The 21,851-nt window shown below is 39.5% G+C and overlaps 1 protein-coding gene across 3 annotated transcripts in view; it reads right to left on the bottom strand.

The window, feature by feature from the left end:
- TAPT1 (transmembrane anterior posterior transformation 1) overlaps positions 1–21,851 on the bottom strand; it is a 55,856-nt gene that overhangs the window by 5,249 nt on the left and 28,756 nt on the right. For all 3 annotated transcript variants that reach the window (XM_026514476.4, XM_044389737.3, XM_048211838.2), the window contains 9 exons: positions 14,378–14,540; positions 11,730–11,865; positions 10,307–10,404; positions 10,060–10,129; positions 8,757–8,837; positions 6,281–6,390; positions 4,137–4,196; positions 3,468–3,536; positions 571–647 (listed from right to left, as the gene is read on the bottom strand). In XM_026514476.4, coding sequence (XP_026370261.1) covers positions 571–647; positions 3,468–3,536; positions 4,137–4,196; positions 6,281–6,390; positions 8,757–8,837; positions 10,060–10,129; positions 10,307–10,404; positions 11,730–11,865; positions 14,378–14,540 — 864 coding nt within the window. The remainder of the gene's footprint in view (positions 1–570; positions 648–3,467; positions 3,537–4,136; positions 4,197–6,280; positions 6,391–8,756; positions 8,838–10,059; positions 10,130–10,306; positions 10,405–11,729; positions 11,866–14,377; positions 14,541–21,851) is intronic.

Genomic DNA, 21,851 nt, shown 5'->3' on the forward strand with positions numbered 1-21,851 from the left:
CCGTAGTATGAAGAAGGGGCAGGCTCTAGGAGAAATCAAGGCCCGGGCTCCCTGCCTCAACACAATTTCCTCTGTGCCCAGGGTCAAACCAAAGTCACCAATCAAGGTACTGATGATGTGGCTTGGGACACGGCAGGGACAGAGGCCTGATGGCCGGCAGGGGCGGCAGGGGGTGCATCCTGACTCCTAAACCTCGGTGGGGAGAGCCCCATGGACTCACTGAGTCAAAGATGTTTTAATTTTAAACATAGGAAAATGTCTGATTGTAATGGCAGATTGTATCGTGAAAGGAAATAGGAGTGCAACTGAAATCCTAAGCAGAAAGAGCTTTAACTGATTTCGCTAAAGATTAAAATAAATCTAAAGTGCTATTAATATTAGTACCAAACAGCAGCATATTTCATTGAATCTCACCAAGTCACGAACGCATCTGGACATATGTGCTGTTAGGGGAGCCCCGGGTCAGTGAGAATGGGTGGAGGGTGATTTGGTTGCAATTAACGTCCATTACATCTTGCATAAATACTTTACTGTACAAACAAAAACATATTCAAGAACAGTTAATCTTACCCAAAATAGAAGAGTATGACACAGGCATAAGACAGGATTCCTTGCACTTTAATTGAGCTTGTTACAACTCTGATGAGCTAGCCAGAAACAAACCAAAACAACAAAAACACACAAACAAAACATACAACCACAGTTATTAGTTAATATTTAAATAAAGACTTCTCCATGCTGATTTCAACACTTTAGTTTCACTCCTGTGGGCTTTGTCTAAATCCAAGTCAGCAGTTCTAGATTTTTCAATTTGTATGAACCCCTGGCTGCTTGTGAAAACTTCTGTGGTAGGTTTGGATTTGTTCAGGCAAACTGAGGGTGCCTGCGGCGGCCGTCACGTTCAGCTGCTGCGGACTCTAAAGTCAGGCACCGTATCCCGGTTTGTGAATGACACATTTAGTTGCACCTCACAGAGATGCAAGTCAGCTGATTCTTAAAATGAAAAATCACTCTGGAAAATACAAATAAACTCATCTTGCTGCATGTGTGCCTACCACAGCCAGAACCACCGAGTGAGCACTGCCTTATTCTTGTTTTGTCCTCCCTGACTCTTTTTAGGAACCCACGGTGACTTATGGGGAAGAGAGAGAAAAGAGAAAAGAGAGCTTTGTACTGTTCTAAAAAACTGAGTAATACCACAGCATTGTCCCTGGAAGTGTGCTGAATAAATCTGGTGGGCCTGTCACTGGAAAATATTTATATGTTACACGTTCGGCTTAATAATGTGTTTACATCTCAGGATCTGGGGGGCTGCTACATGGAAATGGAAAGTCTGGGAAAATAACGGACCTTATCCAGCAATGTTAAGTTATCATCAAGTGGAACTCTACTAGCGTGTCTTAAATAAATACCGTAAGATACATTTTAAACTCTATTTTACAAATGCTTTTAGTAAAAGAACAACTGGGTAGAGATCGAGGGAACTGTCACGTGTTCACTAAAGGTCTACTATGAGAAGACCGATGAAGTCTTGTCTCTGTCACAGGCTCTACTGGCGAGCTGACCTGCTGTACAAGTAGCTGGGATGGAAGTGAACGTGGCTCTAGGCTTTTACTGATTAATACGAAAGGCAAGCCAACTGCTGCATTCAAGCGGAAATGATTTCATTTTTATCTGATATAATATTAGGTAATTTTAAGATACGTATGTCCAAAGCTTAATTTCCATGAGACCTTAATACATCATTTCTTTTACTTTTCCTGGATATGATTTCATTATGACATAAGGTAACATTTAGAGAGAAACACTGCCACTTGTGGGCCTTAAAGAGGCCTTGGAATATTCCTCAAGACGCCTAGATGGCTGCTGCCAAAGCTATGGGGTCACTTTGGAGCTCTGCGAGAAACAGCGTTATAGGAGAACACCCGCTGGGGATCACTGCCTAACTGCATGATCCCCTCTGAAAATGCAAGAACTTCTCCACGAGCATTTAATTAATCAATTATTAGTTAAACTTATATCTTTTGGTACAACAACCATAAAAACTCATTTAAGGAATAAAACAAAGGCTAGAGAAAAATTTTAAAAAATTAAATTAAAAAATCCATACTAATTATGAATACAGTTTTCTGGCAAATAAATTACTACTAGATAGTTATTATTTGGCAAAGCAGGGCCACCTTTAAATCCAATCATTTAACTAATCCTTTAAAAATTAAAAATCAGTCAGGCAACCTAGGTTTATCCTTACACTTCATGTATCATGTTTCCAGTTGCAGGAAACAAATGTAAAAAAATTTAACATTTTATCAGTCTCTTAAACAATTTTACTCTTTAAAATATTCTGTTTTTCCAAAACTCTAGGAGTTCCTTTTCCCAAACAAAAGAAAGTTATATTATTATGTAACAAACAAGTTACTAACAGAATTGAAAACATAAATGTGGTTGTCTGGAGAGTTGCAATGAAATTTACATAACAATAAAGCTATTAATCTTCCAGCCTTTAAAAAAGGTCAGGCAAGCTGGTCTAAAACACAGGTGGCTTCACTTACAATTTCTTTATACACCTCTTAGTTGACTTCCGTGACACTCTGCATCTACAGGAGAACTCTAGATGTCCTTTGGCAAAAAGGTGGATGCATTTGTTTTGATGTGAGACTAGGTAGCCAACGAGGAACATAATCAAATACAGGCACAGCCAGCAAATGTTAATTAACAATATTACTGCCTGATGTGGCTGGTGACGTTCTGCAAGGCTGTTCTGAGCAATTCACTAAAATATTCAAAGTTGGTGACTACTTTTTGGATTGATTTAATACATTTCAGTGCTAATATAGATGTATTTTCTGAGTATAACAGTAAAAATTTTCATTGTAAAAACTTTGGAAAAATTGTAAAAAGTAATGACTATAATGGATAGAGACTATGTCTTCATTTGAGCATACCGAAATTTATTTAACCCATTTCATTTCTTTCCAAATTTTTACTATTATAAATGCCACAGCAATGCATAATCTTGCCTATAAATCATCATGTGCCTTTTATAACTATTTTATTAGGATAAATTCCTAGAGCTCCAATTACTGCATCAAAGCATAATACTGTCAAACTGCCTTTTAGAAATGTTGGATTGACTTCTTCCACCTCCGCTAATACATGCTAACGTGGTCGCACCAATGCCTACTACCACTTGGCATTTTCGTTCAAAAAGAAAAATCTTTGCCAAATGGATAAGCAAAAATGAGTACTCTCATTGCTAGGAAAGCCATTACATAAAGTATCTGTTAAAATTACTGACCTGCTCAAAATCCAAAAGAATAATACCATAACCTAAAATTTCCTTCTAAGTCATTTACCTTTAGTTTTTATATCACGTCCTTCTGAAATAAACTTCTTGATAACCCAGTTATTAATATTTATCATAACAGCTATCTCATCATAGAAAAGGGAAAAAAGTATGAACTTACTAGAACAGCTAGTGGGAGAGGAATGAACCCCATCCTCCGTGCCACGGAGTCACTGTAATCAGTGTATGCCTGCACAGAGAAAGGAGAGAACGATTTATGGCATTTATTTTTATTTTTTTTAAAGATTTTATTTATTTATGTGACAGAGAGACAGCCAGCGAGAGAGGGAACACAGCAGGGGGAGTGGGAGAGGAAGAAGCAGGCTCACAGCAGAGGAGCCCGATGTGGGACTCGATCCCGGTACGCCGGGATCACGCCCTGAGCCGAAGGCAGACGCCTTTAACGACTGCGCCACCCAGGTGCCCCGATTTATGGCATTTATGATACTGAAAAAGTTCACTTCCACTTACTGCCAGCAAATGTTCTCAACGGGTGAGGCTATGCACAAAAAGAGAACCTGGCAGCTATTATGTAATTGAGTAAAATGTGGAAATCTAAATGTTCATAAGAAGTTTTAAATCCAAAGTTGTATAACTGTCACAATGCTACAGAAATCATACCTTATTTAATATTAAGTACTATCATTATTTAATATGTTACAAACATAGTGTTGAGAACAGATATAAGTAGGAAGCTGAAGTTTATGCAACTTTCCCTTAACCAATATTCCATGCTAAATTAAACCATTGTTCAGGTAATTTCAGACTATGTCTTTGATATAATGCTCACATTTTTCTGTCGACTGCTAACAAGGTCAAAAGCAAGGCTGGCTCTATATTCACTGTAGACCTAAAGACAAATAAGAGTGAAATATTAAGTGATATAGTGCAAATACATAATATACAAAGATTTAATTGACTTTGTAGATGAAAACATTAAATAATTAACCAGGAAAAAGGTGCTGACAGCCAAGCAGCCATCTGGGTAGTGCTTCTCTGTTCTCCTACAGTAAAGGTAAAACAGCCTCAGCCCCAACTGTTATATTCACAAGCTTTTTAAACATTTCTCTTCAAAGAGGGATAAACAGTCAATGATTATGATCCTGAGAGTTAAGAATTTGGGGAAGAGTGGCTATTTTAAGTAGAATAATACATATAAAATAATTTTGAAATTTTAAATGCATAGTTTAAAAGATTATTATTACTGTCTATATAACGATAATGACACCTCATTCAAACAATGGGTGCTAAGCAAGATGTAAAACTGAGTTCGAGAACATAACATTTACAAAGGCCCTAGAAACTGTCATTTCACTAAAAACTGCACTAAGTACTTGAATCCCGTTTTTTGATTTTGACTTCAGATGCTGAGGAAATGATCCCATGAAAAGGGGACCATCTTGCACTGAGGAAACCAAGAGAGTAAACAGTGAAATTACTTGATCAGTGCTTTACAAAAGAGTGCAACATCTTATTTAAGTTGATGAAAGCATTCAGAAGCTCTCGTGCAAATCATCACATTGCAGCCGTTGCAACCACATTAGACTTCAAATCGATGCCTTTTGAAATAGTACCATGGTAAGACAAGTACAACCCAAATAAAATCTAGGAAACTGTCCAAATGAATATTCGTTTTGGGGCTGAGGTAGGAATGGGGAAGGCACTGGGAACTCCCAGGCTTTGCGTACGATGAGCCTACAGCACACATCTATTTGTGGAAAGTCCACAGAATAGCTGGTTGAAACATAAAGCAAATCTCCTGAGTGCTTTCATCAAACAATATAAGGCTCTTGTCCTCTACAACTTTTCAGGAATCTATAATCACAGGGGGAAAAAAATCAATTTTTAAATCAAAATACTTAAAAATCTAGCCAGAGAGAAAAGCTTTGGGAGTCTATGCTTTAAATAAACAGGTTATGATAGTATTAACAATTTATAATGATTCTGAGTTAGTGACACTCTACTCCAACCTGAACTATTGGCCAATCTATACATTTCCACCCAAAAGTATGGAACCAGGACTGTTCAATATTGAAATAACATACTTTCTGTAGTATAGTAATTTTTAAAAATTTAAAATTATAATTCTAACTTCAAAGTAGTAGTATTATCTTAATAAATGGAGTAAACCTAGCCTTATTTTACATCTTTATAATATTAAGCAGAAGTCAACATTATTTTTTTGCTTTAGAAAATATTACTTTTCATAATTATTATTTTTTTATTTTTTTAGTTTAAATTCAAGTTAGTTAACACATACTGAGATATTGTTTCAGGAGTAGAATTTAGTGATTCATCACTTACATGTTAACACCCAGTGCTCATCCCAATAAGTGTCCTCTTTAGTACCCATCACTCATTTATCCCATCCCCCACCCACCTCCTCTTCAGCAACCCTCAGTTTACCTCCCTGTTTCTATCTTATTTTTCCTTTCCTTCCCCTATGTTTAGCTGCTTTGTTTCTTAAATTCCACATGAGTAAAATCATGTGGTACTTGTCTTTCTCTGACTTATCTCACTTAGCATAACACACTCTCTAGTTCCATCCACATCACTGCAAGATTTCATTCTTTTTGAAGGCTGAGTAATATTCCTGTGTGTGTGTGTGTGTGTGTGTGTGTGTGCGCGCGCGCGCATGTGCCCCCGCACACATACACCACACATCTTTATCCATTTATCAGTCAATGGACATATGTGGCTCTTTCTATAATTTGGCTATTATTGATAATGCTGTTATAAACACTGGGGTGCATGTGTCCCTTCGAATCAGTATTTTTGTATCCTTTGGATAAATACCTAGTAGTGCAATTGCTGGCTCGTAGGGTGGTTCTATTTTTAACCTTTTGAGGAACCTCCATACTGTTTTCCAGAGTGGCTGTACCAGTTTGCACAGAAGTCAATATTAAACACTGAACTGCTTATTAAAATACATACATCTGCAGTAATGTCATTGAACTTGGTGATAAAGGCGTGTTTTACAATATCCACAGCAGTTTCTGATGCAATCACCATACAGACATCTGGAAACAACACCCAGAGGTGATCTAGAAAGTATAAGGAAAAAGAGATAATTAGATCTCTTAATACGAACAAAACACCATATACCATAATATCACAGGCTGCCACAGAAATCCGAAATCTCCACAGGACTAAACGATAATGTTGTCAATAAATGATAACAGACAAAACTAGCATTCAATTAATTATCAAAAGAGCTACATCTGATCAAGTTAAAGGATAATTCATTCAATAGCTATTTATTCTGTACTTTCTCTGTGCTAAACACTTGAGGGGAAGGACACAGAGGTGAACAGAGCCCCAGCTTCCTTCATGGAGCCAACACACTGGTAGGATGACGGCTAATGAAGCAGGCTTGTCATAAAATCCTTTAATTCTATAGCTGCCTAATGTGACAGTAAGTAGCTAGCATGGACATGTGCCGAAGTCAACTGAACAATCTCTTCCCTCTTTATCACTATGACTTAACCATACTGATCATTTATGTCACTGCCATACAGATGTCATTTGTCAAATGTGCTCACTTTTATATTTATTAAAATGTCAATTTAGTATCAAGTACCTGATAAAAAATGCAAACAAATTCTTAAAGAAGGATGTAAGGGTGGGACCGAGCAAGAAAAGGTTAGACATGTCGACAAGGACCTAGGCAATTTGCGATCTGGGCCCTGGAGGGCGGGGTGGAGAGCATATAGCTCAGGCTAGCAATGCTGACAGTTGTAGTGGGTTTGGCATTGTGCTGGGGTTTTGGGAATCAGGAAACTTCTTTCAACGTAAAACTCTGCCACTAACTGGTTCCATGATCTCAGGCAAGTTTCTTAATGACCTAAGCTCCAGTTTCCTCATCTACAAAATTAAAAGTCTCTATACTTGGTCATTATGAGAATAAGGAGATAAAGTGCAGAACAATGTGCCTGGCACACAAAATAGCTAGTATTATTTTTATGTTATTCATGATCTTGGAAACTTACAGGAAGCTTCCAGAAATGGTATTTTGGATTTTAAGAAAAGAAATTAAAGAAACTGAAGAGTAAAAGAATGATGAGTTCACCAATATTAAGTGTCCCTTTTATCACACTCTCTGCCATAGCAGTAATAAAGAAGACCTAAGGTAATTAGTTGAAAGTCGCAGTATAAATGAGAATAGGATTTCAAACATCCAGTGGTCAGCAGGCTCAGGATTACTGTCCTTTGGCACAACAGCCCTGCTTCACAATTCCTGATCCCACCTGAGGTCTGCTGGGACCAGCCACACATGCCCGCTACCCCGCCTCTTGCAGATACCATGTTAGCTGCCTTGGTTATAAACAAAGAATCCAGGTGCATAGAGAATCCCAGTGTGTAGAGGAGGGCTTTGCTGCCACAAGTCAGGGAGACTTTGGATTTATTCAGGCCGGAACCCAAGTCACTGGAAAATAGATTATTTGATCTTATGCTTTCTAGAAGCAAATAACTTCTGGAAATATATTTCCAAGATCATATATCTCAAATTTAATATATCTGTTTCTGGTTTTTCACAGGTTATCTGAAAACTAGCAACGAATCAAAATAAATGAACAAGAAGTTATTAAAAGCCTGGAATGTGCATGGCATTGAGGGTAATAAATAAAATGCAAAGTATAATCTCGTTCCTAAAGAACGAGGTTGCATAAAAATGTCAGACCTAAAAAAACTCTCCATTACTTGAGACACCTGAGCACATGACTATTTCCCACCAACCTCACTCAGCATTACCAGACCGTGTTATAATTACCTGCCGATTTCCACTATGAGCCTGGGGGCCCTCCATCTATCTGAGGACTCTACGTGTGCCACAGTGCCTGGCTTGATGGAAATGCCTGCTGCGTGAATGGATGATGAAAATTCAGAGACTCTCAACAACTTCCTGTCAGCCTTGATTTAAAGATGTACAAGTAACCAAACGTACTGTCTTACATTATATTTTTTTCAATTTACCCTTATTCAAAATGCTAATTAAGAGGCAGTGAATGAGTAAAAGACAAATGTTAAGAGAGAACAAAAGTTCTGGCGAACCGTGAAAACGACGAAGAGCTGACTGCATTTAGATAAGCCTAGTACGCTGGAGTTAAGAACATAAACAAAGGGGCCGCAATGCTGGGCAGCGTCCACTCACCCACTGAGTACACAGCTCTAGAGACGCTGGGAGCTTCAGGGGAAATGATGGGCCGAAGATTACTTTAGCCGGTGCGGCACCCCAGCACCCACCACACTGTGGGGAACACGCTCAATCCCCTCCACCTGAACAGCTATTTCCAACACCCGAGGAGCAGAGAAGTGAATATCTGCAATACTCACTCTATTCCATGTAAAAGAATGATTTTTGGTTCAAGAGGAAAATTAGAAGGCACTGTATCTGTTAAGAGTTACATACCTGGATTCCAAGAAAACTGCTCCATGTTTCTTAGACACACTATTAGCAAAAGCACATAATTTGTGAATCGTTCCTTAATATCTGAAAAAAAATAATATGTACTGTATATAAATAATATAATAATATAGTTCATGTATAACTTTTAGTCAGAATATGGTGCAAGTACAATTACATATAAATGCAAAAAAAATATACTATTTTATATATAAGATGGTCTTACATTGGTAAGGCATTTATGTCTTTCACTGACATAATTCAGGTATGGAAATTTCCAGTTTTGTACACGGTCGAACATATCGGTGGTTTTTTCTGTTTTAATAGCTGAGGAGTGTTGCACAGCATGGCTATACCACCCACTGTTTATCCGTTTTCTTACTGACAGACATTGGGTTGTTTCCAGTTTTTGGCTACTATGATTGTGAAAATGTGTTCTCGCTGCTAAGTTATAGGATAGGCAAACATTTAACTGTATAAGAAAAGGCCAGAAGGTTTTCCAGGGCAAATGTAGTATTTCCCACTCACACCATCAAAGCATGAGAACACCACTCCACTCGGTATCCCCACTAGCATTTGCCAGAGGCAGACTACGGGAGCAGCCATTCTGGGGGGTGGGCTCTGGTAGCTCATCAGGGCTCTTCCACCCCCATTTTCTACCACAGTACAAATGTCAACATGGTGAGAGAGAAATTATGTCTTCGTATTCTCATGAAACAGTCTTGACTTTGTGAACTTCACTCCAGGGTCTCGGGGATGCCCCTCCAGGTTTCCATGGGCTATACTCTGAGAACCGAGACACTATGCTGCTTTGATTTTTGTTAACTACGAAAGATAATGTTTCCAGGAAGAGATGTTGTGCTTTCACTCTTCTCAGGGTTAGTAAGGAGCCGGTAAGGCATAACTGAAAAAGCTGAGCAGACAGAGACAATCTGAGGTTTACAGTCATAACTCTGCTCTTGACATCTGTGTGGGTGACCTTGGGGAAGTCAAATTACTTTCTCTGTGTGTTAGTTTCCACATCTATAAAATGGAATATCGTCTGCTACAAAGAAATTTCTGGATTAACAAGAAGCTCTGAAAGTATGGTATGGTGCTACAGAAGTGTCTGTCATATTTAATTGTCTTAAGTATCTTGAGATTATAATAACCACGATAATAGGAAACCCTGGTAAAGATGTTGAGGGAGTAGGAGAAAGCACAGCTAAATCAGAGCAGCAGTAGCCCAGAGGAAATGTGACACAGAATTTCAGAATGAATTGCAAAATCATACTGCATAAAGCTGCACGTCGAAGCTAAGTGTACGTACCGCTATTTGACATTTGAAAAAGATTGTTCTTTTCAAACTTCTTGAAAACACTTCCTTTAATTTCAACAAACTGGAATAGTAAACAAAAATATCACCTTTATCATTATAACAGTTTAAAAAATGGACAAGCTACATATAAAACTTCCTGGGCAGTAAATAATATTTAAAATGATTTTACTCCATCCAGAATATTGCCATGAAAGTGCCCATATAACCACAAAAATATAAAGTAAAATCTCATACTTACATTATTAGACATCATGATAGTAAGAAGTGACTTGTTGTGCGAGTTAAAAGCCACGTTGAGAGTTGTTGCTTGAACCATGATGAGAATTGCATGCAAAACTAGCAGTGAGTGATGTCAAGGAAAAAGCTTGTCTGTTTTCATGTTATATTAGTAGATAAAACTATACAATTTTGAAAGTGAATAATGGGGGGGATGATTATGCTTTCTAAATCCAGTCTTGCGTTAGTGTTTTACTATCTTATTAGCTATAGTTGATACAAATTTGACAGGTAATATGTACAGGACCCATACAAAACAATAGTAGAGATGAGCCTCTGGGCATCCATTCACTTAGACTGTGAGTCCTGGAAGATGGTTGTCTTGTTATTTCTGGACTTCTGGCATTTGGCACAAGACCTGGGAAACAGGTCCTCAAAAAAGTTTGTTAAATAAGTGAAATAAACTATGGTAAATACTGAAAAAAGAGACTTAGCTAATTTGCATTCTAAAACAGAAAAGAACACAAAGTAAAAGTCTGGAAGCAACTGGCTTCTATAGTTCTGCAGGGGGTGGGGGGTGGGGATGTAAGATGACAAGAAATGTCTGATAATTGAGATTCTTCTTTACATGTCATTTTTAAAGATATTCACAAGTTGCAGAATTATATTCATATTATACATGGAATAGTTTATTTAAATGAGAATAGTAACTGCTTTACTCCACATACTTGGAACAAACTTTTACGCTTATAGAATCTTCCCACTTGGCCCCTTAACTTTCCAAGTATTAATCCAATGTTTTCAAGTACGATACTTTCAGAGACAGTACACATTCCTGTAAATGAGTCTGGACCCCATATGGAACTTAAGTGCAGCTATACGTGTGTGTACAAATATACGGATGGGTACATACACGCACAGTTTATACGGTAAAGCCTTTAACTCTTCAAAAGAAAAGCTTTAAGGGGTGTGGGGAGCAGAGGGGATAAAACTTCCAAAATTCCTCCCCAATCAATTTCAAATTTTACCTCTAGATGAACTGTATACATTTTAAGTCCTAGGTTTTAATAAAAAATTCACAGGCTTAAAGATAACTTCCAAACAATTTCAGTATAGGTATGAAAGTTGTGTGGATCTCTATAAAGTACGTATAAATACGAACCTCGCATTCTCAAGTTCTTCCATATACTCAGTCACACTGAGACTAGAACTGTTTTCTACCAGTTAAAGGGAGCAAACCTACATGAGGCTCTTTAATTTACAATTACTACCATAACCAATTTATTAAAAGAAAGCAGACATCTCACGTTAATCTTCAGGACACACACACGCGCACACACACACATACACACACACGTATACTTTTAAATCTGAGAAACGGCTAACCAAATACAATAATGCAGAATATGCACGGACTTGAACTTTCCAGTAATTATAAAGGATACAGACATAGAGAACAGCCATGAAAAAGTGAGGGATCACTCCGATATGGGCTCTTTTTCTTTCTTTAGGTTCTGTTGCTGTCCAATAGAGAGCGTCTAGTATATCTTGTCCAAATGATGAAAACAGACGATCTGCTACCTAAGGAGAAAAATTATTGGAAAGATGTTTTTCTTTTTTTTTTCTGAAAAGTGTTTCTTAGTAGTCCACCTGAATATGTTACTAAAACTCATATGCAATTCAAAAATACTGGAGCTCTGACTTTTTAAAATCCCACTAGAAGGCAAGCCACAAAAGAGCAGGGATCTCTTTTTCTCTGACACGCAGTGAGTGCTCAAAATCTTGTATTATCTGAATTAGACTTTGCCTAATTAACTATATATTTATAACAAGGAGAGTCTTACATAGTGGCAAAAATAAAAGGGAGAGGCACATCAAAATCATAGTCTCTCTGATTTTAATTCTTTAAATACAGATTCAGAATTTGAACTTAAGTCCTTCAGGACAAATATATCATTCGACCCACTGTATTTGCACCTAGTATTTGTAGACAACGGTAGCTTTAATTTGTTTTGGATTCATCACAAAGTATGTAATAGGCAGATTTACTTCCTAAAGACATTTTCAAGTATCAATCTCCATAAATAGAGTATGATGAATAAAAAACAACACATAAAAAAAAAGGAAGGCATATATTATTCAGGTGTCGGCTAGAATGTTACATCCATACCCAGACCACCAATCTCTGGCTCCCACAGTCTCTAATCCATCACCCTGGTATTTATCACTTCCAAATACCTCCTGGTTTATAGTCTCTTTTCCACCTGCAGAACATAAGCTCCTTAAGAACAGGCTTTGCTCACCTCTGGATCTTCAGGGTCTAAGGCGGTGCTTGGCATACAGTAATTGTCAATTAAATACCTGCCGAATGCAGGCATAATAGCGACCCACTGTTTAGGGAGCACTCAACACATGTCTGGCACCGTGCTAAGCCTTGTCTCTACACTGCTCGTAATTCCCCTAGCACCTGCATTCACAGAGGAGACAGTAAGACTCAGAGACACTCAGCAACTAGCAGCCACATCCAGAGCAGCAAGGCAGCAAGTGGAAGAGTGGGGTTCGGTCAGAGACGGTTTATCTCTAGCCGAGAGTCAGGACTCTTGTCCACTATGCTGAAACCACATCAACAAGTATAGTCTGTAAAGTGAATACACATTTCAGCCATTCTGATCAGCAATTCCTGGACCCTTTTCCTTGAAGCCTATTCTCTTCATACCACTGTTGAGGCCGCCCAGTCAAGGGCTTTGTAAACGCCTCAGGGGGCGCACGCACGAAGTGTGGAGGTAGGGAATCCCCTAAGAGGGAAGGCAGTGAAGGAGACTGGTAGGCCACAGAACGAGAGGAGCCCAGGCTTTTCTCTCTGTGAGAGGATGGCTACTCTGCCTTGAAAACTTCACCCACGCTGTCTGCATCCTACTTGGTGGGGCAGAGCAAGAGCACAGGCAGTGAGCACAAATCAGGAAGCTGGGGTGAGGCTTTAAATCACGTTGGTCAATGAAGTTAGGAGTAACCAGGACGGCCAGAGCCCCATGGCTTCTGTGAAGAGATGGAAAGGCCTCATCTACCATAGCAATGCAGCCTCAGAGCAGAAAGGCCAGCAGCCCCCTACACCCCTCCATCTGCCCACTCATTAGGAAAAATCCTTTCCCAGCTAAATTAAAAGATAAGTAGACCTTATTTGTGTCCCTAAAAAGTAATACAGGAAAATGCACTTGAATCTCAAAAGTTTTATCACAGAACCTAGAGTAACTTACTATTTTAAGAACTGATTAAAATTCTGCCTATAGAGCAAAGCATGTTTTTTTTGCTTTGTGTAGCTACTTAATTTATTTTTTGTATGAAAGCGGATTCCCACATGTTGACTGCTTTGAAGTGAAATATATTGCATTAAAAATATTGGGCTGCCTGGGTGGCTCAATCGGTTAAGTGTTTGCCTTTGGCTCAGGTCCTGATCCCCAGGGTCCTGGGATTGAGCCCCATGTCGGGCTCCCTGCTCGGCGGGGAGCCTGCTTCCCCATCTTCTCCCCACTCATGCTCTCTCTGTCTCTCTCAAATAAATAAATAAAATCTTTTTAAAAAAATATTAAGTACTTGGAGAAATTGGGAAACTTACGTTTACTTGTTCTATGTAAAAATGCCAAAGCACTTTAAATGTCAATCTATTATAGCAAATATACATAAGATCCTAACAATTTTTCATCATTTTTAGTTTAGTAAGAGGTATACATGGGTTTCCAAAGAATTTGCAGACAGATTTCCGTACCATCTGACAATTTACATTCTCGAGGGGGTACTGACAAAAAAGTCTCTAGGCAGCAGGTACCCTTCTCTCCGACTGGAGGACGTGTCATGCCCTGGGCACCAAGGACCAGCAGCGGGCACCATCTCATGAGGACGAGATTCTCCAGTCTCAGCCCAGAACTACTTAATCAGAATCTGCATTTTACCGGGGTCTCCAAGCGACTGTATGAACCAAGGCCAGCAGTGCCGACACCAGAGCCGTCAGGTGAGCGTTCCGTGCCACTGGGCTCCAAGTCCGCACCCCGATTAAGCCTGCAGGCCGGGAGGCCAGGTGCAGGAGGCCTTCACTCACCTCAAGCATGTTGTAGATGATGTAGAGCTTGATGACGGACTGCCCCCTTATCAGGTGGTACATCATGGAGTAGTCGACGTAGTGCATCATGAAGTAGCAGATGACCAAAAGGATGCCCTTCAGAATGTCACACACCTGAGCAGGCTGAAGCAAGCGCCTGTCCCTGAAATACATGACAAGTAATAAAAACATGAGTTTTACTTTACGTGCTCTTGAAATCATCTTTCCTGGACATACACTGGCATACAGAGATGATAACGAGAACTAAGTCGCTCTTTTAAGAACTAACAAGTTACAATGACTACTCAACTGTGTGACGTTTTCTGCCCAACAAAAAATAAAGATGTGAAACCAGAATTACTGTTAGAAGTGGGACCTCTTAACAAGTGAACAAAGAGGGTGGGCGTCTCCGATAATGTGCTTTGAAGCAATGGATTTCCAGGATTCTGACCTAAGCCTTTCAACTCCTCTTGACGCACTGCAGGCCTCTGGATCGGCCCTTCCCACACACGGTGGCGCCTGGCACTTTTTATTTACCAGCAGAGCAGGTTTCTCCATGTCGCTTCACAAGGACTTCCTATATCTAGGACGGCGTCGTGGTCCACTGCGCGGATGTGCCGTCATTTACGGAACGCCCTGGCACATGGTCGGTCTTCTGCAACTACCCACCATGACGCCCTGGGCATGTCATGGCTCACATATGAAAATGCATCTGCAGGACAAATGTCACAACTGGAGGGTATGTTCCCTCAGCAGAAGTGAACTGCCCTCTCTGATGGCTGCGCCCCTGTTCGCATCCACCAGCAGCTCCGCACGAAGGCGCAGGTGCCGCAGTCCAGGTTGCGATCGGCTGCTGGGTCTCTGCCAATCCCACTGTGGAAAAACGGCATCTAGCATAGTTTCACTTCATTCTGCCCTTTAGGAAAGTGGCATTTCTCATATATTTAAGTTATTTCTATTTTCTGTGGCATTCTCCCCTCCTGTCTTTCTCTTACTGGCTTGACAAGAGCTGAAACTAGTTTCTTCCTAATTACTACTAGCAGAATCATTGCTTATTTCAGGATGGGGTTCAAGGCAATCTACCTCAAAATATGCTACTGCGGCATCTTAGTTTGAATTAAAGTTATGTAAGAAACAGCTGGTGCAAGAAGGACACTGACCTCCTTTGTCCCCATGAAAGTGGGAGATAAATTCCCCAGGGAATGATACCCTCCCTTGGGCCTTTAGAAGGCACCCTTAACACCAGAGAGAAGAAATTCAGGGCTGAGAAGGCTGTATAAACAACCCTTGTTACTTCTTAATTTGCTATCCCAAGCCCAAATTTCTTTGTCTTGTTAATTCTTCGCAAATTTATTGTTTGTATTAAAGGTATAAAAGTGTCCTGCCTGGTCACTTCTTTGAGTTGCATACTTTTATGAGTTCCTGTATGTACGGAATTATATTTTTGTCCTGTTAATCTGTTTTATGACAATCTAATTATTGGACCAGCAGAAGAATCTAGATGGGAAAAAAGGAGAAGTTTCCTCCCTTACGCTTCAAGGTCGGACTATGAAGAGCAAAATCTAACTTGTGCATGGAAACATCTGACTAAGACACAGCAAAAAATACAGAGAGAAGAAATTTACGATTTCTTTCAGTGGCTATGAAACTCCTGTGGCTAGAACGGAAAGCAGCTTGCTTTAGGTCTACTGCAGGCAAATTCCTCAAGACAAGAAATGCTCCATCTCCCGTTTGGGAAGCTTTTATGTACTGTACAGTGTAATCAATACAAAGACCCCAGCACTTTCTTCAGGAGTTGCTGAATCTCTTCATTCCCGCCATCGTGACAATGTTCTAGCAACCACCTAAGGGATGACTTCATCTTCCAGCTGGCCTTCAACAGTCTGAGGTCTTCACATCTTCACTATCCCCTAACCATTGTCCATATTCAGATCAGGGGCTCTTTTCTTCAAGAGAGCGTGCAGGGTTCAACAAGGAATCTGTAGGTCTTGCAAACTTTTACCTGAAACACTGTTTTACAAAAACAGTGAAGCATTATTTTACAAACGAGGCTTCCAACACCAGCTCTACGAGCAGATGAGGCAGAACCTCATTCTTGTTTTCCACACCGCACATGGTTTTGAGGCAGATGTGAAATTGATCTGTTCACAGAAAGAATACGGGATACTGCAAAAATCCTGACAGGAGGTAAATTCTGAGAGAACTAAGTCCACAAAGGTTTAGAAGTAGATGGGAAGACACTGGGCTGAACCAGTGAGTCTAAAGGGGGAGACAGGTCAGAATTTGTCTATGTCAGACCTTATGTTTTGAGACCAGCACTGGAAACTGATAAACGAAGTGAAACTATTCTTACCAGCTGAAGTTTTGGACAAAATTGCATCAAGGACAAAGTTGATCAATCTCTAGCACTATTTGCTTGTCCCCCTGACTCTTCTCCAGTGCTGTTCCTCTCTACCAAGTGGATGCTGGCCCATTTCTCCTCACGGAACCAGATGGATCTTCACCTTCCATCTCCCAAACACCCAGCCCAGAACACAGATCTCTGCCAAGGGCTATTCCATCATCAAGGCAATTCCCTGCTCCCACCCTACAAGATTAAAAACAGAAGAGGTAGTAGCATTTGTCGAGAGTGGGAGCGAAGCATGTTTTTCATTCAACTAACAAGAAGAGGAGGCATTTTGAACACTCCTAGGCTGCTGCCCTGTGTGTGACTCTGTCCCCTGGGACAGCCAGGGGACAAGCTGGCATCAGCACGGACTATAGCAGCCGCCTCTTCCTCCGAAGTGCAGGTGCAGCTCAGCATATGCTGAATACCACGAATCACCAAGAGGCATGGGCCTTTGTAGTTAGGAACTATAGGTCACGCTTTATGAATTGAAGAAAAGGATAGGTACCAAAAGTAGGGCAGTAATAATTAATTTGCATTAATTACCAAGGTGACTTTGATAACTAATTAAAGAAAACTATACTTAGAGCTTTTGGTACTAGACTGGCATCTACTTAGTTAAGTGATGCCAGCCAAAGTAATTTTATTTAAGCGACAAAGGGCTGGGGCACCTGGTGGCTCATTCGTTAAGCGTCTGCCTTCAGCTCAGGTCATGATCCCAGCGTTCTGGGATGGAGCCCCACGTTGCTGGGCTCTCTGCTCAGCGGGAAGCCTGCTTCTCCCTCTCCCACTCCCCCTGCTTGTGTTCCCTCTCTCGCTGCCTCTCTCTCCGTCAAATTAAAAAAAAAAAAAAAGAGAGAGAGACAAATATATATATATATATATGTCATATATATATATCATATCCAATCGTGTGTCTTTATAAAACATATACAACAAAGGCCCAATGTGTTAGCGTGTGTCTATGAAGGAATGTTGTATTAATTATAAGTCATTGCTGCAAATTAGAGCTAACAAACATTGGAGAATATATCCCCAAAATAACACAATATGACACATATGACACATTTTGAACTAAGATGATAAAAATTTTAAATCAAGCAAGCATAAACAACTTTAACTTAATCTTGCCTAGGATCAAACCAGGTTGTAAAACCACAGGAAAGTTGTACAAACACCTTATGCTACAATTTTCAGTTACTATGTGGCAGGCACTGTTCTAGGCACTTGGAATACACTCTCTTCAGTTTTCACAGTAATCCTATGGGCACAGTACTATCTAGACCATCTCAGTTTTACAGATGAGGCAAGGCACAGTCAGGAATGTGCCCAAAGCTGGACAGTTACTAAGTCAAGAAGTGGAGGAACGGGGATCTGAACCTTGGCGATCTGGCTCCAGAAGGCATGTTTATTACTACCATCTACCATTCTAGACTTTTCTTCAAAAGAACTTTTAAATCAACAACTCAGTACCCTTTCTCTTTCAGTATAATTTAATACCATATAACTTATCACTTTACTGACAGCTCATTTGGAAAAATTTTGTGCTAAAAAGCAAATATACCCATCATTTTTGTTCTTTATTTCTAGAAAGAGAAAAAACAGGACAACATTTCACTGGATCCACTGTCTTCTGTCTGCTCCCTGCTCTGGCGAGAATCTCCTTTGCTAACATCCCATGTAGTTGCTCCAGAGATGACTCTGATTTACAAAATTAAGTATTACTCAAGTAAAGAATGAAAGTATCAGAACTCCCAAGAAACAGAGTCTTGTCTTCCTATAAACGTCCCTGTTAATAAAAAAGAAAAGTTGCAAAAATAAAAACTATTTCTAAGGTGGACCTTAAAAGACGTCTGTATGTCTCGCAGCATCTCTAAGTAAGAAAAGACCTGACCTGAAAATAAGTTCACAAGATTAAAAGAACTTGAACGAGTCCCGGTATTTGTCTCCTTCTCTGTCACGATATTTTTAGATGACTATCTGATAAGCATTTCCAACTCCAGAAGAAGCTATCCACAGCCTTGCCAATCAACTTGGAATTGGCCGTCAAACAATACTTTCAGGTTCAAGCTCTTCCTTAGAAATGTCTGTTAAACAGTAGTTACTAGCAATTCATTTTGCAAATGCTGAAAATCTCACATGAACACATAAGTAAGTGGAGTAAGCTGTTGGACAAAGTGAAAAACCCCCTAATCTAATTCACAGGTTTGGCTGTGAGTTATGACAAGACAAGGTAACATTAAACAAGACATTCCAACAGAACTTAAAATACTTTTTTAATTTTCATGTTAAGCCACTCATACAGAAACCACATTTTCTCATTTCTAAGTTTCATCTTCTATTCGTTCAAGTACTTCCACTGGATATGTGCAATTGTCAATTAAGGCACTGCTGTTGTTTCAAAGGGCTCGTACATTCATGGAAACAGAACAATGCAGTGGGCAAAGATGATCTACGTAGGCTTCTTCCTCCTGCTCGGTAGCAGAAGGTAACACGCTAAGATTAAAGTAAAAACTTTAATCTGCACAGAGAAAGATCAAGAAAAAAGAAAAGGCAACACAGATGAGTCAGAAAAATGGGATAATCCCTGCCTGGTTGATTTTCAAATTGGTATAGAAACGTGTCAAACTATCGACATGAGATATTTCATTATAAAATACATAGACTGAATCTTTCTTTCTTTCTCTCTTCCTCTTTTAACACTTTTAGCTATTTTGTAGTATACCTGAAAGAATGTAAAATTTTAAAAAAGGTAAAATATTCAATATGGTTCCCATTTTTAAAAAAGAAGTCCCTTATAATTTTAAAGTAAACTCAAATAAAGTATTGAGATTAAGATATTTTCCTTAATTAGAAAATAGTATTTTTGGGATGCCTGGGTGGCTAGTCAGTTAAGCATCTGTTTTCAGCTTGGGTCATGAGCCCAGGATCCTGGGGATCAAGCCCCACATTGGGCTCCCTGCTTAGTGGGGAGCCTGCTTCTCCCTCCCTCTACCTGCTGTTGCCCTTGCTTGTGCTCTCTGTCAAATGAATAAATAAAATCTTTAAAAAAAAAAATGGTACTTTAAATCTTAAGTTTCCCTGACATACAGTAGAAAAATAATTACTAAGTACTGAAACTGAATGATTAAAGTCTTTTCCTTGGGCTTTAAAATAATTTCAAACTATACTAGAAAAAAACCCAACTGGTTTAATAAAGCTATGGAGTAATGCAAAATAAAAACTGCTTATACGGAAGGAACTTATTATAAGCTCAATTGACTGCTGTGGCATTGGGGAAAAAGTACTTGCTATCATGGTCTAGAGCAACAAGTGTGATTCAAGATCATTTGATTGAGTGATTTTCCTATGTTAGGTAAGATCATTGTCAAATCTTGCAAAACTGTGGTCAAAACTTTAGGACCACGTAAGGATAGAGACCACATTCTCCTCATGTGTCCGTCCTCAAATGGTTATGTCTTGCCTACGCTGTTGTTGTTGCTTCCATTATAATTACTATCTGTTTGCACCGGATGTCAATTTGGCCGAGAGTAGAGAAGGAAAAATCAGGGTTTACTCACCACAAGGAGTCCCTGTGACACCACATTCCATTCTATAAAGGAAGTGAAAGTGCTCCTCCCTTCGGTCTGATTCACGAGAGAGAAAGAAAGAGAGAAGGTTGTAATGTTGCTACACTACTTAGAGTGCCATGGTGAGGACACAGGTGACAACAAAACCTGATTTATGAAGACTCTCTAATAAAACAAATATATTGTTCTCTACACATCAGCCACACAGATCAACCCTGTAAGAGGAAGCACAAACATACTTGTTTCCCCAGAGAAAGCTACTAAGAGCTCTCCCGGCATGTGCTATAGGGTAATATTAAACCATTTAGGGCATAATTGAGGCTTATGGCGAAGAGAAAAATCGCGCGCGCACGCGTGTGTGTGTGTGTGTGTGTGTGTGTGTGTGTGAAGTGAATTCTAGGTGAAATATCTTGAAGGAAGTAAGGCACACAGAAGAAGCCCAACAGGTTAAGAAACTGTCAAGCATTTGAAATTCACCATTCTTCTGAGAGATAAAAGCCTTCCTGTGGGGTAAACTCGCAGAGGAAAAAGACATTATCGCTTCTTAAAACACAAAAAAGTCCACAAAGCCTCAAGAGTTCTTCTGCCTAAAACCAAAGTGCGATCCAGAAATTTGCTTGCACAGAATTTACTTGCTCTGATGGTAAAAGAAAGACACTCTGGCATTTATTACCTAAGCCGACTCTATACTTACTACCACCTAAAATGTTTGACCAAAGTTTTCAAAAATAACTCCGTTCTTGGCACCAGAGAGAACCATTTTTCTCTACAATCTCCCTCAACTTTTAACTCAAATGTTACGGAGAATTCTAAAACACAAAATGAAGTCACACGTCTGAGCAGAAAAGAGGATTTGCAACAATGCCAGGTAAATAAAAAACACTTTCACAATCAGTTACTTTATTTATTCTACAAGTAAACTTGGAAAAAGGAGGTCTGATACCTCTTTAACATAATACAGAGCAGTCTACTCCTCTAAAAAAATGAAATACTTTCATTCTTCCAAGAAACACAGGTACCTCATATAATGAATCAAAATTTAATTTTGATTTCCATGTCATCATTAACAAACTATCTGAATTCAAGAAGTTTCTCGAATGTCTTTCTAAAATGATACTACCCTACAGGCAAAAGAGGGAAGAAACACAGGGATCTGCTTTTAAACAATTTGGATATACTTCTTTATTTATTTTCGTTTCCAACAAAATATCTGGAAGCGAAGACTTTTCAAGACTGTTAATTCATTAGCAAAAAGTTTTCAAGTAAGTTTTCCTGAGATTACTAAACTTTTTATGGAAGCAGTGCATACTTTGTAGGCAACACAAACACACCTACCAAGCCAAGATAACCACCCTGCCAACTTCTCAAATGAACAATATTTTAACAGGATCAAAAGCTGGCAAAGTGCCTGCCGGGGGCGGGGGCGGGGGGAGTCACAACGCAGGCTGGGTTCTCGTAAGGACGTGCAGTATTGCGCAGCCCCTTAGCTTTAGCGAAAGGCAGGGTCCTTGTGGACTAA

The sequence above is a fragment of the Ursus arctos genome, unplaced genomic scaffold (assembly GCF_023065955.2).
Source record: "Ursus arctos isolate Adak ecotype North America unplaced genomic scaffold, UrsArc2.0 scaffold_9, whole genome shotgun sequence".
Lineage (NCBI taxonomy): Eukaryota > Metazoa > Chordata > Mammalia > Carnivora > Ursidae > Ursus > Ursus arctos.